Below are 15343 nucleotides of genomic sequence, written 5' to 3' on the forward strand. Positions count from 1 at the left end.
ATGGGATGGGAAGGGGAAGGATTTTCAGCTGGAGCTGGAATGAGGAAGGATTTTCGGCTGGCGCTGGGACGGGGCGGGGTAGGATTTCCAGTCAGAGGTGCCGGCCGCTCCGGAGAGCCCTTTGCTGGGAGCCCGGGGCTCGAAGTGGCAGAGCGGGGCGAATTTAGCCCTGTCGGCGCCCCGGCTGCTTCCCACGAGGAGCCCAGCGTCTGCCCCGCGGGTGGCACCTCCCAAAGGTCACCCCCGCTCGGCGACAGCCGGGGGTGGCTCTCGTTCCCGGGCGGGGCGCGGCGGCTCCCGGCAGCCCCGGGGCGGCAGCGAAGGGCCGGAGCTTGCACAAGCCGCCCCGGGGCTCCTGCCCAGCGGTCATCATGAAGGGGCGGGGGGGCCGCTGCGCCCGCTGGGCGCTCGGGCTGGCGCTGCTCTGCTCCGCGCTGGAGGCGGCGCCGCGGCCGCGCCGCGCTGCGGGTGAGTCGGGGGGGAGGCGGGGAAGGGGCAGCCGCGGTGCCTCCCCGAGCTCCCCCCTTGCGCTTCCTTGCCCTCCCCTCCCCGCGCAGGGATTTGCCGCGCGGGCGTTGGACTTCCTGTGAGTTTTAGATCAAGTAAACGCTGCGCCGTTCAGTTGGCGAGAGGGTAAAAGGGGTCCGTGTTCGCTTGGCCGGGGGGGCTGGCGCTCCCCGCGGGGGAACCCGCCCTGCCTTTGGCTCACGGGACCGGAGGCACCACGGCGAAACAGTGAATGTGGCTTCTGTGCTGTCGGCAAACACACACGTGCGCTGCGGTGTGGGTCCATCAGAAGTGGTTTCCAAAGGACTTTCATTCCCTGTGCCTCGGACTAAGAACGCAGCAGTGTCCAAGTGTTTGTCTCCCTGTTGGTGGTTGGAGAAGGCTCAGAGATCTCATATTGCGTTTCAGTACCTGAAGGGGGCCTATAGGAGAGCTGGAGAGGGGCTATTCGTAAAGGCTTGTGGGGCTGGACCAGGGGGAATGGGTATAAACTGCAGAGGGGCAGATTTACACTGGACATTAGGAAGAATTTCTTCACCATGAGAGTGGTGAGACACTGGAACAGGTTGCCAAAGGAGGTTGTGGGCCGCCTGCTTTAGTGGGATGTCCCTGCCCATGGCAGGGGGGTTGGAACTGGATGATCTTTAAGGTCCCTTCCAACCCAAACTATTATATGATGCTATGATTTGGAGTGGCAATTTGGCAGATTTCAAAGATCACTGCTGGTCGTTGCTTCCTGAAATAAAACTCCTCGGGGTCCAGTCGCGTGGTGCCTGCTTTGCCATGGAATGAGCATGTGACCTTGGGGAAAATCAATTTATATCTGTCCTGGTTTCACACCCGCCTATCCCAGACACGGGCTTGCCTTTCCTAAGTGCTTTGAAACTGACAGAAAGAAATTACTCTTATTTTACAAGAAACTTGAAAGCTTACACAAGCTTAATTCATCTTGTTCACTGTATTCCTGTACCTCTCAGCTCCGTTTTCCATCCAGTGCTAAGTAGCAGTGGCTGAGAATGTGTCTGCCTGGGAAGTGGTGAGTAGGTAAGGCTGGCATGACTTTTTCTGGTGAGAAACCCAGTCTCTTTAGTACTGCAGCTGCTGGGGAGAAGAAGACTTTGACATTTTTGCCAGCATGCGGTTTCTCTTGTTTCTTTCTGTCCTGTGATCTTTTATAGTAGCTTCCAGTCAGAGAAGGTCTAGAAAAATAATTAAAATGCCCTCCCTCTCCTTTCAGGTGGAGCAGAGAAGTCCTTCTGTTGCCTCCTCTACTCTCCAGTTTCCAATTTGCTGTTATTGAAAAGGAGCTGATTTTCCAGTTCCCATCTACTTCCATTTTTTTTTCCTGCCAGTTGTCTTAAACTTATGCCTCTGCTTCTGTTCTCAGTTCTTTGCTAGCAGACTACCTGAAGGACTCTTGTCAGGAATGCAGAACTCACCCACACTTACCAGACAGGCTAATCAACAAGTTGTTAAATTTATCCTCCTTCTCAAAACTTGAAAGAGGATTAGCAGTACACAAACTGGAGTAAACTTGGCATTACCCCTGTATATTCAGTTCCAGTGCAAGTAATGCATTTTCTTTAATCTTTGTTTTCTGAAAACAGGGCAGTTCTGGCATGTATCTGACCTACATTTAGATCCAACTTACCACATTACCCCTGATCGCACCAAAGTTTGTTCTTCTTCCAAAGGAGCCAATGCCTCTGACCCAGGCCCATTTGGAGACTTTTTGTGTGATTCTCCATATCAACTTATTTTGTCAGCGTTTGCATTCATGAAGGATTCAAAACAGGAGGTTTCATTCATGATTTGGACGGGGTAAGTGTTCAAGTCACTCCACAGTTAAAGCTTTTAACAGCTGGATAATCATATGGTTTAGTAATTCACAAGTTTATATTTGTACCAACAGGTCCGAGTTCAGTTTCACAAGTGCTGCTTTTGAATAGTCCCTTTAGTTGTCTGAATGGCTAATAAGTGACAGGCTGAGTGAGAATATAAAGCCTCAGGAACAGATTTCTATTCACTGTAATGATTTCTGGATATTGTTGGACTGTTCACTGGGACATTTACTACGTGACTGTATTAGTCTAAGTTAATTGGAACAGTATGGGGAGGGTGGAAGGTGGAAAAAGCAAAATGAAAGATCAGAGAAATATCTGCCTGGAATTAATTATGGGAGGTCGTATTTTTTTTAGGTCTTATGGTCATTAAAGCTAAAGTACACCCCTTTTTAGAAGATACTCTTTAACTATACCTTATTTGGCTCTGTAAGAAGTAACTGGAATCAAACAATACTATGGCTTATGGGGGTGGTTTTTTTTTTTTGTTTTTTTTTTTTTTTTTTTTGTAAATGTATAAACTTACCATTCAGATTTGGTGCCTGTATGAATTCTGGATCGGGGGCTAGTGGGGAGAATGATAGCAGTGTCGTAGATGCTTTCTCTCTCTTCATTACTACCACACATAGCTGCATATCCTTCAAAGAAAGTGTGGTTTCACAGTCCCTCACTGCAGTATTTTGGATGTATGCAGTTCCCTGTTGAGTAAAACATTTACCTTCTATGTGCCAATATTCCCTATTAGAAAATGGCCATAGTAATACTTTCTCACAGGAATTATCTGTGAGGCGTTGTCTGCCTTAGCAGTGGGACTTGAGAAAGAAGTGTGAAAGGAAGCCATATAGTAGCTCAATAGTAACATGCCCTGTTACTTTTTAGATGTTTATAAAAGATAGTTTTACCCTTCTGCCATAGCAAAATTCTCCATTCTAGAATCACATGATTTTTTATAGTATACATCAATGGATAATTTATCAAAGAGATTAAAAGCTTTGAGTGAGAACTAGTTCGTTTATCAGTGATGGGGTCTTTTTTGCTGGAAAGGTTATATATGTTACATCACTTAATTTTACTGGGGGAAGGGAGTTATGAAATAAGAGTACATAAAGACAAGTGATTAATTTATTTCATTTACTTTATTGTAATTTATTTTAAACAGGATGTTATTTAAAGTGGAATGATAAACTTGGAAGGTTGTGTAGATAACAGAAGATACATAAAACCCAAACTGCACAGCAGCTCAACATGATGGAGTTGAATTAACTCAATTTTTAAGAAATCTTAGTTATGATAAATGGGAATCCTAAACATTAGTCTACTTGTTTGTTTCTTTTTTTAAAAAAAAGCCTTTGCAGAGAGCCTTTCGAGCAATTGTATTAGAGTCTATAGTAGTATTGCATGCTAGCATGTAGATATGTTTGTAGAATTTTTTGGTTTTCCTTATGTTGGTAATAAACCTTTGCTAATGCAGCCTTTTTCCTTTTTCAGAGATAGCCCTCCTCACGTTCCTGTAAAAGAACTCTCCACAAAATTAGTCATTAACATCATTGGCAATATGAGTACTACAATTCGTCATTTCTTTCCAGATCTTCAGGTTTTCCCGGCCTTGGGCAATCATGACTACTGGCCACAGGTAAAACAAGTTAGAGTTGTGTTTGTATATCGTATTGAGTGTGTTCCGAGTGCTCAGAAAGCAGGTGTGAAAAAATAAGAGTTAAATTTATCATAGAATCATTGAATCACTAGGTTGGAAGGGACCCACTGGGTCATTTAGTCCAACCATTCCTAACACGCCCTAAACCATGCCCCTAAGCACCTCGTCCACCCGTCCCTTAAGCACCTCCAGGGAGGTGACTCAACCACCTCCCTGAGCAGCCTATTCCAGTGCCCGATAACTTCTTCCGTGAAAAAAATTTTCCTGATGTCAAGCCTGAACCTCCCCTGGTAGAGCTTGAGGCCATTCCCCCTTGTCCTGTCCCCTGTCACTTGGGAGAAGAGGCCACCTCCCTCCTCTCCACAACCTCCTTTCAGGTAGTTGTAGAGAGCAATAAAGTCTCCCCTCAGCCTCCTCCAGGCTAAACAACCCCAGCTCTCTCAGCCGCTCCTCTTAAGACTTGTTCTCCAGCCCTCTCACCAGCTTCGTTGCTCTTCTCTGGACACGCTCCAGGGCCTCAACATCCTCCTTGTGGTGAGGGGCCCGGAACTCTACACAGTACTCACGGTGCGGTCTCACCAGTGCGGAGTACAGAGAGAGAATAACCTCCCTGGACCTGCTGGTCACGCCGTTTCTGATACAAGCCAAGATGCCATTGGCCTTCTTGGCCCCCTGGGCACACTGCTGGCTCATGTTCAGTCGGCTGTCAACCAACACCTCTGGGTCCTTCTCCTCCAGGCAGCTTTCTAGCCAGACTTCTCCTAGTCTGTATCACTGCGTAGGGTTGTTGTGCCTCAAGTGCAGGACCCGGCATTTGGCCTTGTTAAACCTCATGCCATTGGTCTCAGCCCAGCGGTCCAGCCTGTTCAGATCCTTTTGCAGAGCCTCCCTACCCTCCAGCAGATCCATGCTTCCTTATAATATGTAGCTATTATTCTGGAAAGAATGTTCTACAATTTTCCAGTTAGCACTTAAAATTATAAATGTTTCCAGTCAAGAACAGAAAGTAAATCTATCTGTTTTGTTACCCAAGCAAACAGTGATGCCAGGTAAAATCTGTACTTTGCCTGAAGCCATGCAAAATTACTGCTAATCATTCCTCATGGCTAAGAACCGCCAAGTCTCATAGCTAATACAGACTTATCGTTTCCTTGCTATTTAAGTCATGTGTGTACAATAAGTTAATCTAACAGAAATGACATCCTTAATGGATCTATGAGCCCATGGTGGGATTCGAGACCTACTGGAAGTCTGTCTACTGACATCTCTGGCTATTTTTTAATCAGACTAATAGCAGGATTTTTGTAGTGTTCCCATAGTTCTGCCACTATTATTAAAAATATGTCTCCTTTTCTTTCCTTATTGGACACTTGGATATATTTGCATTGATGATTTGCTGGATACGTGTGCCATTGCAGCTGAGGACAGTGCTTTTTTAGTTTCAGTGTTCTGTGAATATTGGTTTTGGCATAGCTGTAAAGTAAACAGTTGCTTCATGTGTCCTTTAAAACATATTGCGGGTTGATCTGGCATCACCAGATGACTGAGAAGCAAATTTGTCATTGGATCTGTGGGGATCAGAAGGGACGTGGAGCAGACCAGCTGAAATATTTTGTTTGGAATGCCTTATGGGAATTCAGTAACACCGTTTCACACGTGCCAAAGGCTTTTATGCCAGCCTTCTGTATTGTTCATGAAGCCTGTCAGGGTATATCTTGGTGTAGTAGGTGATTGTATTGCTGCTGGAGTTAGTGACTGCCAAATCAGGGAATAACAGCGGTGCTCGGAGAGGAGAAAGGGAAATGTGAGAGACAAAATAAGAGTTGGAAATACCTTGGAAATGTGAGTGCACAAACCAAGTTGGGACTTCAGTCTCTTGTTCTTAGTCTGGTAGTATAGCTTCAGCTTGTCATATGCACTGACAGGGGGCCAGGGTGGTTCACCAGAAATCACTGGTAAAGTATTTTGATAAATAACACCTTAACTGAAGTGTTTCATTTCCATTTTGTTTTGTTTTTAAAAAGTCAGAGAATAGTTGTGATCCAGCAGTCTGCTTTGATATAAAAGAAAAAAAACCTGTGTACAATAACCTCATAGACAAAGAATATAGTGGCTTTTCCATCAAATACAAGGTTTTTTTTGGAAATTAAATCTGAAGATAGGAAAAAGATGGTGAGGAAGGGCAGAAGGGCAGCAAAGAGTATTTTGAAGCGGGCTGCCGATTGACATAACTGGTGTAGTTCTCTGCACAAAACCGGACAGGAGTGTTTCTGCGATTCCGCCTTCAAATGGCAGGCTTCACCAATGCACAGAACTGACATGCTTTACTGTTTGAAAAATGCTGTGGGATCAGAAATTCCACACCATGGAGTTACTTCAGGTTGTTGGAGTTTTTCTTTCTTTTCTCTGTTAATGACATTTCTGTTTTTCCTGTGGATGTACTTGGCAAATGTCTTGTAGACTGGAAGTGATGTGGAACAGGCCAAATACCGTAGGCTGTTCCAGAGCAAGTGTGAAATCTGTGTGCTCACCATGCACTGAAGAATTTTATCGCTCTCTATTGTGTTCTGACCTGTCCGTCTTAGCAATTTAACGGTCTTGGGTGATTTTTCTTACAGAGCCTATTAAAAATACTACTCGGGTTAATCAAGCATCGGGTTACCTTTCAGACTGTGTATTGTTACCTTGGTCTTTCTGCATACTGCTATTTGTTTCACATCCTTGCCCCTGCTTAAAACAAATTCCCTAACTGCTGTCTAATCCACAAACTCACAGAGCACTGATTTGCCCCGGTCCACACCACCTTCGGTCCATGACATGGCCTCTTACCTGAGGTCAGGTTTTGCCATGCCCGTTACTGATGTTAGTTGTGACAGAACTAGTATGGCTCAAAGATTTCTTCATAACCAGTGTCTGCACTGCAAGCAACAAACGTCTGAGCAGACTTTGGATTGCATTGCTCTTAGACAGGGACTTAGTGCCTAAGCCTCTAATAACGTAGGCTTAGTTCAGACACCTTAGAAAGGTCAAATTGTATGTTTAAGAAAACATGCGTTGTAATACTGTTCCTATTTTTTAATCTCTGTTTTTTTTTTATTTCTATCACCAAGAATCCAAGCAGATATTTTAGGAAAGGCAAGGACAGGCTGGGATTTTCCTGTCAGGGTTAGATGAGAGCGTGGCTTTTAGCAGGCTGTGATGTTTGGGCATTGCTTGGTTCAGACGGAAGAGTGCTATGGTCCTAATTAGAGCTGGGGGGAGGAAGCATGGTCAAAACTTTTCTTTTATGTTTTAAATGCGTTGTTACTAGAACTACAGGGTAGCATGGAAATATTTGTGAAATTTCTGAGGCTGTTTCTGTGGGCCATAATGGAGTTTTGGGTTACTGCTATGAACCTTAGGTTGCTTGTAAAATTAATCTTCTATAAAAGAAGCTAATGTTCAAGCTTTTCCTCCAAGAGACTTTATTTTTATATTTCGAATCTTCACTTTATGTCTTTATAACTTTTGCAGAATGTATAGTTTTCAATTCTGCTGTTGTTCCTAAGGCTTCTGACATGAGATTTTCAGTGCATTAACAAGGCTGTGCAGTCAGTTCTGAGTAAATTCAGGCATTTGTTTCTGATCAGCAATACAGGATATTCAGAAGTTGTTTTTTTTTTCCTTTCTTGAGTTCCCCGGGTGATGACTGGATACATTTAGATGTCATGTGAAAGGTCCAGTGCAATAAGTTAGTGATTTTTTTTTTTTTTTCACCTGTGTGTCTGAATGCTAAGACTAAGGCAGGTTCTGCTCTCTCACAGGATCAGCTTCCAGTAACTACCAGTGAAGTTTACAATGCTGTAGCAGATTTCTGGCAACCTTGGCTAACTGATGAAGCAATCAATACTTTCAGAAAAGGTAAAATGTGCCAGTAATGCATTGTAAAGCTAGGTCTTAGAGAACTAATGTTTCTATAGATTTGTCCAATTTGTTTAACTAATCTCGTAGGATGAATCAGCGCAATGGATTATTTGTAATATTTCTCCTGTAAGAAGTTACTTGTCATTTTGAATAGTAATGCATATATTCAGGGTACGTTTATTCTCTTCTGATACGATAATTATTGCTTCTTGTAGCATATACAGTATTACTGGCTTTGTAGCGATGCCTGTGGAATGTCTTACTGCCTTCAATACCTCGGAATACTTTTTAGATAAAGGCATATAATGCACAAAAAGACTTAAATTTGTAAAAAAATTGATGAAATATTTCTGTTTAGATATTATATGTATTTCAGAGCACATCGAATAGGCATGCATTTGTTCAAGTTATGATAGCACTTTATCTTGGTGATTATGCTCTTAGTTGTATCATGTTTATGTCCAACTTGCTAAACTGGGAGAATATTATCCTAATTTCAGTTCTTTTTAGCAAAGGACTGAAAAGTTCAACCCAATTTCCAATCCATTCAAACATTAAGGATCTGGTACTTTAATATGTGGGTTTGTGTCCTGAATGAGAAGGAACTGTGCATAAGAGTGGAAGTAGAAACTCTAACAAGAAAAGTAAAATTCAAAGGGCCAAACCTTAAGTTAAGGTGTATCGTTATAGCTCTGTTGCATGGCTTCATTGAAGCCCATGAACTATGAAATTCCACCTGCTGAAGAAGCTTTCTATGCCATGGACAGTTTTAGGAGTTTGGATTGAAAAATGTGATCTTTACTTTTCATCGTATTCCAGTCTGAAGGTAAAGGACTTTCAAGGTACAAGGCTGCTAAATTCAAACAATTTTTCGTGAAGCAACCTATATGTTTGCAGTATTTGAAGAAATGTGGACTTTTTAACAGTTACTGCATTTCTCAGTGAGGAAGAAATGTTACAGGTCACGTCTTGCGTGTCAGTTGGATAGTTACATCTGAAAGCTGTCAAATAAATGCAAAGGCAATTACATGCAAGAATTAATAAAAAAAATCAGTCTTGGCTTATCCTACCTAAAATCTTGCTAGAAAAAGATTCTTAAGATGTTCTGTTGTGATAAGGTGATGCATGGCTTGAATAAACATGCCATATTCTATTTTACTAGAAAGAGGAAGGCTGAATATTTTGTCAGTGCTGTAGTTGAATACTAAAGTTGTGCTTTGAAGCCTTTTGTTTTCCAGGTGATTTTGATTTTGGTCTGCTTTCCATAGGTGGCTTCTACACACAGCTGTTCAAATCCAGGGATAACTCTCAACCACTCAGGATAATCAGTCTGAATACAAATTTATATTATGGCCCCAATAGCGTAACTGTGAATATGACAGATCCAGCCAATCAGTTTGCTTGGCTGGAAGGAATATTAGAAACCTCTTCAGAAAAGAAGGAAAAGGTAAGGTCTGTGCACATCAGCATTATTTGTTTAAACTTTGAAGAGAAAAAAAAAAAGAACTAAGAAGTAGAGACAAGGAAAACGTAAACATGATTCTAGAAGAATATTAATGCAGGCAAAGATACTGCAAAATCAAAATTTTATTTTTTTTAATAATTCCTCTTTGAATATGCACATTCTACTACAACAATTGATAAAATGGTTGAATGCGGTTTCTCAGATTATTCAGTAAAATACCTCGTTTCCTACGTAGAGGGAAAATCTTATATAAAATACTGTAGAAGCCAGGATGAGAATACTTAACACTTTTACTTTTGTTTCTGACTCTATTTAGTCATAGCCTTTAATTTTAAACTGTACATCCTTAGTCTGAGACAAAAGCTATCATATTGGGTTTATATTTTCATGTAGTTACAATTATCAAAAATAGAAATTAGAGAGGAGTTTGTCAACCACAAAATTTAGCCAAGCTACAGCAATTGCTATGATTTGTATGTTATAATAAATTATGTTATAATACTGAGGTTTTGAAGAAAGGTTATAAGTTGTTGGCTTGTGTTTGATTGATTAGTCCAGGGATTCGATCATCATCTGACTGGAAAAAGTATTTAATTTGAAACATGTTTACATTTTGCTATGGTGTTGTAATTTTAATATCATATTAGTTAGGAGAAAGGCGAGATTTCCCAACCTCATAAAACCCTGCAGTGTATTAGTTGGTGTGTGCAGTAGGAACCAAGTCTCAGCCTCAGACAGAGAGGTTTTAATGAGTTTTTCCATGTTTCTGGTGACTCTGACCATGCAGACTCTGTAATGTTCTCACCTAAGTTTTAATTCCTATCCTCTTGAGATGCCAAATTGAAAGTCTTGCCCTAGTAACTTTATTTTTTCACTTGAAATGATTGATCAAATTTTCTGTTGGCCTAAAATCACACGTAAATTTATTGGAACTTTTTTCCCCAAGAATATACTGAATTCACCAAACAGACCTATATTTTTTTTTTCTCATTATGAATTTAAACATTCTTACTGTTTGTATTTTGCATTAAAAAGCCTGTCGTGGTAAATAGTTTTCAGAAAGCCATTTTGAAGATAGCATTATTATGAAATTGTGGTAAACATTTCTAAGTTACAGCTAAAAGTGTGAGTGTCAAATGAAGGTACTAATTGTGCTTTCTACATCTAATTCCTTAGGTATATATAATAGGACATGTACCAATAGGATACTTGCCATATGCAAGGAATACTACAGCTATCAGGCAGTTTTACAATGAGAGACTGGTAAAAATTTTTCGCAAATACAGTAGTGTTATTGCCGGGCAGTTTTTTGGACATACGCATAGAGATAGTATCATGGTCCTCCTGGATGAAGAAGGTAATGATGCTTGTTGAATCCTTCATCTTTTTCGTCTTGATTAAAAGCAAATTAATACCTGTGTGTTTTTACTGGTGAGCCTCTGTTATAAACACTTGAGAAAATGAAATTGGGAAATACTGCTACTTATGTCCAAGAATTCAAGCTTCACATGCTCCCAATTTTTTTCCAAAGACAACATTGCAAGGCAGACTGTCTTTTTCTGTTGAAGTCAGAAGAGACTCCCCAAGCTTCCTATTTTTTTTAATGAATGTTCATGCCTAGACAAGAATTTCTAGTCTTTCCTCTCCGCTCTCTCAGTGATATGGGCAAATTATACTAGCCAGTTGCTATTGTGTAATGTGTCAAAGGGAATGTTCTCAGGCCAGCTAGACATGCTCTGTGTTCTTGTGTTTCCTGCATCATTACTGTGCCTCTCTGCTGAGTTCCCTGCTGCTTCAAAGTTAATTAAGATAAGGGTAAGCGGGAGGCAGGGGAAAGAAAGTCTCTGCCTGTTGCATCTCTTAGATCAGCTAATTTCCCTTCCAGAAAAGCACCCAGGTTTGAAAATTTTGTTTCCTACTTAATTTTAAGCATGGGCATGCCTGTATGGAAGCCTCTAACACCTCTAACTGAAGATCTCTAATAAGTAACTGGTTAAGTGTTTGTCTGTACCATATAACAGTGAGAGGTCCATTGCTTTGGTTTATGTAAAATGCCCAAATATTAATTGGCTCTTTGTTATATATGAACTTGCAAAAGCAGTGCTCAGAATGCTGACTAGGATAACAGGAATCATAATCATTTTACCTTTTTACGTAGCATTGTCATGGAATTAATTTCTGGTAAAAAGGAATCCAGCCATAGTGAAAGAATTGGCTTTTTTTATTGTTCTTAAATGGTATTTGAGACAGTCTATACCTACAAATTTTAGTACTTTGTTCCATTTGTGTATGAAATCATCACCTCTGCTACAAATTTCACAGAGGGACAAATTGATCTTTGTGCCTTGTCATTACAGTTTGCATGTGCAAGTAACTGCTTCCAAATTATTTTTCAGTAATTTTGCATCTTCTGACAAAATTTAAACAGTGAAATTGCAGGTAGCAAAATACAGTTTGTGTTTATCTGTAATTTTAGACATGCCATTTTCCTCTTGATAAAACTCCAGAGAATTCAAGATAAATGTTATATTGTAGCCAACATCAATGTACAGGGTCACAGAGCTCAGTTTTATCTTCTGCAGAAGAATCTACTCATTTCCAAGCTTTCAAACCTTCCACTTGTATGTGGAGACTGACCATGTGTTTTCATTGCTGTGATGTTGTTAAAGAAAGGAGTAGCGAGGGCTTCTTTGTTCCACAGAGAACCCCTCAATATAATTCTCTGTATATTCTGTCTGTGTACATCCACATGTTTCAATTGCTTTAATGATCAGCATTCACATGTTAGATGCTGGAGTAGTCTAAATGAGTGAAGTCAGGGTCAGGTGATGGTGTCCTGGTGTTTCTAATAACGTTATAAATACATAAAGCAAAACATAAATAAAGCAGCATGTAAAAATGGGGACAGCAACTAAAAGTTTTGAATATTTCTTCAGTAGAAATATGCAAAATACAAACACCTTACATATGGGTCAGACCATTTTGCACTGGTAGTTGCATTGGTGGGAAGCCTCTAGTACAGACAAATTTGACCGGTACACACTGAAATGTGTACTGTGGTATTTTACACAGATTTTACTCTTATCCAGTGGAAGTATAGAAGTTCACAGTGATATAGCTGATACAGGGGAAAAAAAGTGCTAATGTCTTTAAGCCAGTCATTCTGGTTCTTGCTGTGTTGGTTCTCTACGGACACTTTTGATTGAGAAAGAAATGATTGAAAGGAAACTGTTTCCTCACCTTCCCTCTTCCCACAGAAAAGCCAGTAAATTCCTTGTTTGTGGCACCTGCTGTAACCCCAGTGAAGAATGTATGGCAAATGGAGTCCAATAACCCTGGTGTCAGATTGTATCAATATGATCTTCTTGATTATAGCTTGCTGGTGAGTAAGGATTTAAAACCACTGTTTAAGACTTTAAATATAATGTCATTAAAAATTTGAGCAAAATGTCAGCCTTTATAGTATTATGGCAGTTGGTGGAACTTCAGTGCTTAATCTTGTTTTTCTTCCTGGGCAAAGGAAAGGAAATTTGAAAGAGAACTTTGTCAGTCCTTCAGTGTCTGCAGGACTACCTAGTACTGACTTTTCTCTATGGAATACTTTTACAATGTAGAATCAAAGACAGTCAGATTTCTGGGCAGAATCCTGTAACTATTTTCAGGGTGCTCTGCAATGGTGAAAAAAGTTCATGTAAATCCTGTGCTTGTTTACATACCTATGTTTTTGCTGGTGGTAGCCTGAGCTTTGGCATGCAGTCCATGAAATGCTTATAAAGGGTGTAGGAGAGAACATGAAGAAAAGCACTTTTAACCATGTGATGTCTTTTGCACCTTCCTATATAGAATTTATGCTTATAGGAAATTATAAATAAATTTAGAAGGAAAAAAATAGTATATATCATTCTGTTTTGTACCTTATGTGATTTTTGGTGATAAAGTGAATCCTTTATAATTATTTTGACACAGAATGACTCAGATATTCAAGGTAAAATCTTGACCTCACTGAGTTCAGTGACAATGCATCCTGCAGCTTGAATGTGACTGGGGTTTCTCTCTGGAGACCTATGCGAATGCAAGCTATGCTTCTTTCTTGTGCAGATTTCACTCCTGCATCTCCATTTCTCCCTTTCCCTTAAATTCTCCATGGGCCTTTCTTTTTCTGTCTGTTCTACCCCTCAGGCAGTGGCTACAGAAAAGAAACTTCTGGTTCTCACCTTTTTTCTCCACTCCTAAAGCAAACATGAGCATAGCAGAGTTTGGTTTACAGTTTGCACAGGAAAGACCTCTAACACTGCCACTGCTGCCTTTTGTGATTCCTTTTTCTTCTCCTCACCATCCCCCCACCATTACCACACTGCAAGTACCAGCTTTGGGTGTAAGCCCAGCTCTTGGGGTGGGACGTGACCTTCTATTCAGTTGTGAATAACGAGAAGTGACAGCTTCCTAATCAATATATCACTCTAGAGGCTTAATGAAGCAGGGAAGAAAGCAATACAGCCGTGCCTATTTTTTTTCTTTTTTTCTTTTTTTTTTTTTAACTGTAGGATCTTTGGCAGTTTTACTTGGACCTCAGAGATGCCAACAAGAAAAATGAATCAAACTGGAAGTTAGAATACATCCTGACTAAAGCGTATGGCATCGAAGACTTGAAGCCAGAAAGCCTGTATGAAATGGCCAAGCAGTTGTCTGTGCCACACAGCACATTGTTTGAGCAGTATTACAGTAACTTCATTGTGAGTTATGACAAAACCATTGTCTGTGAAGAGGGGTGCAAGATCTGCCAAATATGTGCAATCCAATATTTGGATTACTCCTCATACACGGATTGTATCAATCGGGAAGCGATGTGGAGATGAAGTCTCCATGCAGTTTATGCTGATATTGACTTTAGCCTGTGATTTAAACAACCTGCTCATCCTTTTGCTGAAGCGCTGTCATGCTGACAGGGAGCCTGTGGGACTTCTGTGAATTTCAAGGGAGCAATAAATCTCCCTATAGTTTTCTTCTTGAAAAACTGTTTTCCTTTCACATCTAAATAAAAGTTTATTGGCTATGCAGTGATGGCCATATGTTTTGTTGTTTCAAGTGTCCTGTGCCCTCTCAGGCATCCCAGTATGTGGCTATAGAAGTTACTCAGTTCCAAAGTCTCTTTTCACAGGATGTATAAATGTAGACAATGCAGTTTCAGGCACAGTATTTGTATGGGAGCAGGTTTCAACCATCTGCTGTCACAATTTACGAACTGAAATCTGCAAACCTGCATTTGCTGAGACTGGAGTGCAGTTATGTTGTTGATGTGGTGCTGGTATTGGGTAGCTGGTATTGGGTAGCTCCCTGTCCTGATTTTCCTTTTCTTTCTTAACCTCTTAAACTCACCTCTGTTTATGGGTGTATCTTAATGACAACATGAAAGTCACTTAATGGATCACAAATATCTATCCTGTAAATACTTACTGAGTTTTTTCAGAATGTCTGTATTTGCCCAGCACAAAGTGCTTTTTTCTTATGATAGGGCTACATACACTAGTACTGCTATCAAGCAGTGTCTCTTGGTATGAGATTTTGCAGCAGACTATAAATCAGGTTTAAATTGATCAACATCGCTAATTAGACATATACATTCTGTGTGCAGCACAAGTGCACTTGTCATGTTTCTCAGTTTTCTTTCTTTTTCACAGAGCAGTCTAGTATTTAATGTGAAGCTTAGCACTTGTATGAATTTACAATTGCACAGACCACATCTTCCTCTTCTGGTGATTGAATGTGTGCAGAAGGTGCTAATATTAAGAAGGCTAATTATCTAGTGTGTATAACCAAGAAGGACCTTTACCCATTTTTCTGTCACATCAGTAGCTATACTTTTGGAACCTTTGGTCAATATAATACCATGCAGACCCTACTCTAGGTAATATTATTCCAGAGTAACTGGAGCCATAGAAGTGGTTATGTGACAAATCCAATTGCTAGCTGTTT

The 15343-nt window shown here is 40.7% G+C and overlaps 1 protein-coding gene across 2 annotated transcripts; it reads left to right on the plus strand.

Annotated features, from left to right (window-relative positions):
• Positions 1–174: 174 nt before the first annotated feature.
• SMPDL3A (sphingomyelin phosphodiesterase acid like 3A) lies at positions 175–14435 on the plus strand. 2 transcript variants are annotated; one of them, XM_054062942.1, is made up of 8 exons: positions 175–468; positions 2115–2328; positions 3837–3981; positions 7806–7902; positions 9174–9352; positions 10547–10727; positions 12628–12752; positions 13915–14435. In XM_054062942.1, the coding sequence occupies exons 1-8, from the start codon at positions 372–374 to the stop codon at positions 14224–14226; spliced, it is 1350 nt and encodes a 449-aa protein (XP_053918917.1). In that variant the 5' UTR covers positions 175–371; the 3' UTR covers positions 14227–14435. The 2 variants fall into 2 exon arrangements, with proteins under 2 accessions (XP_053918917.1, XP_053918915.1); XM_054062940.1 differs by lacking the exon at positions 175–468 and adding an exon at positions 611–1551 and having other exon boundaries at positions 13915–14434.
• The last annotated feature ends 908 nt before the right edge of the window (positions 14436–15343 follow it).

This window comes from Cuculus canorus, chromosome 3 (assembly GCF_017976375.1).
Source record: "Cuculus canorus isolate bCucCan1 chromosome 3, bCucCan1.pri, whole genome shotgun sequence".
In the NCBI taxonomy this organism is placed as follows: Eukaryota; Metazoa; Chordata; class Aves; order Cuculiformes; family Cuculidae; genus Cuculus; species Cuculus canorus.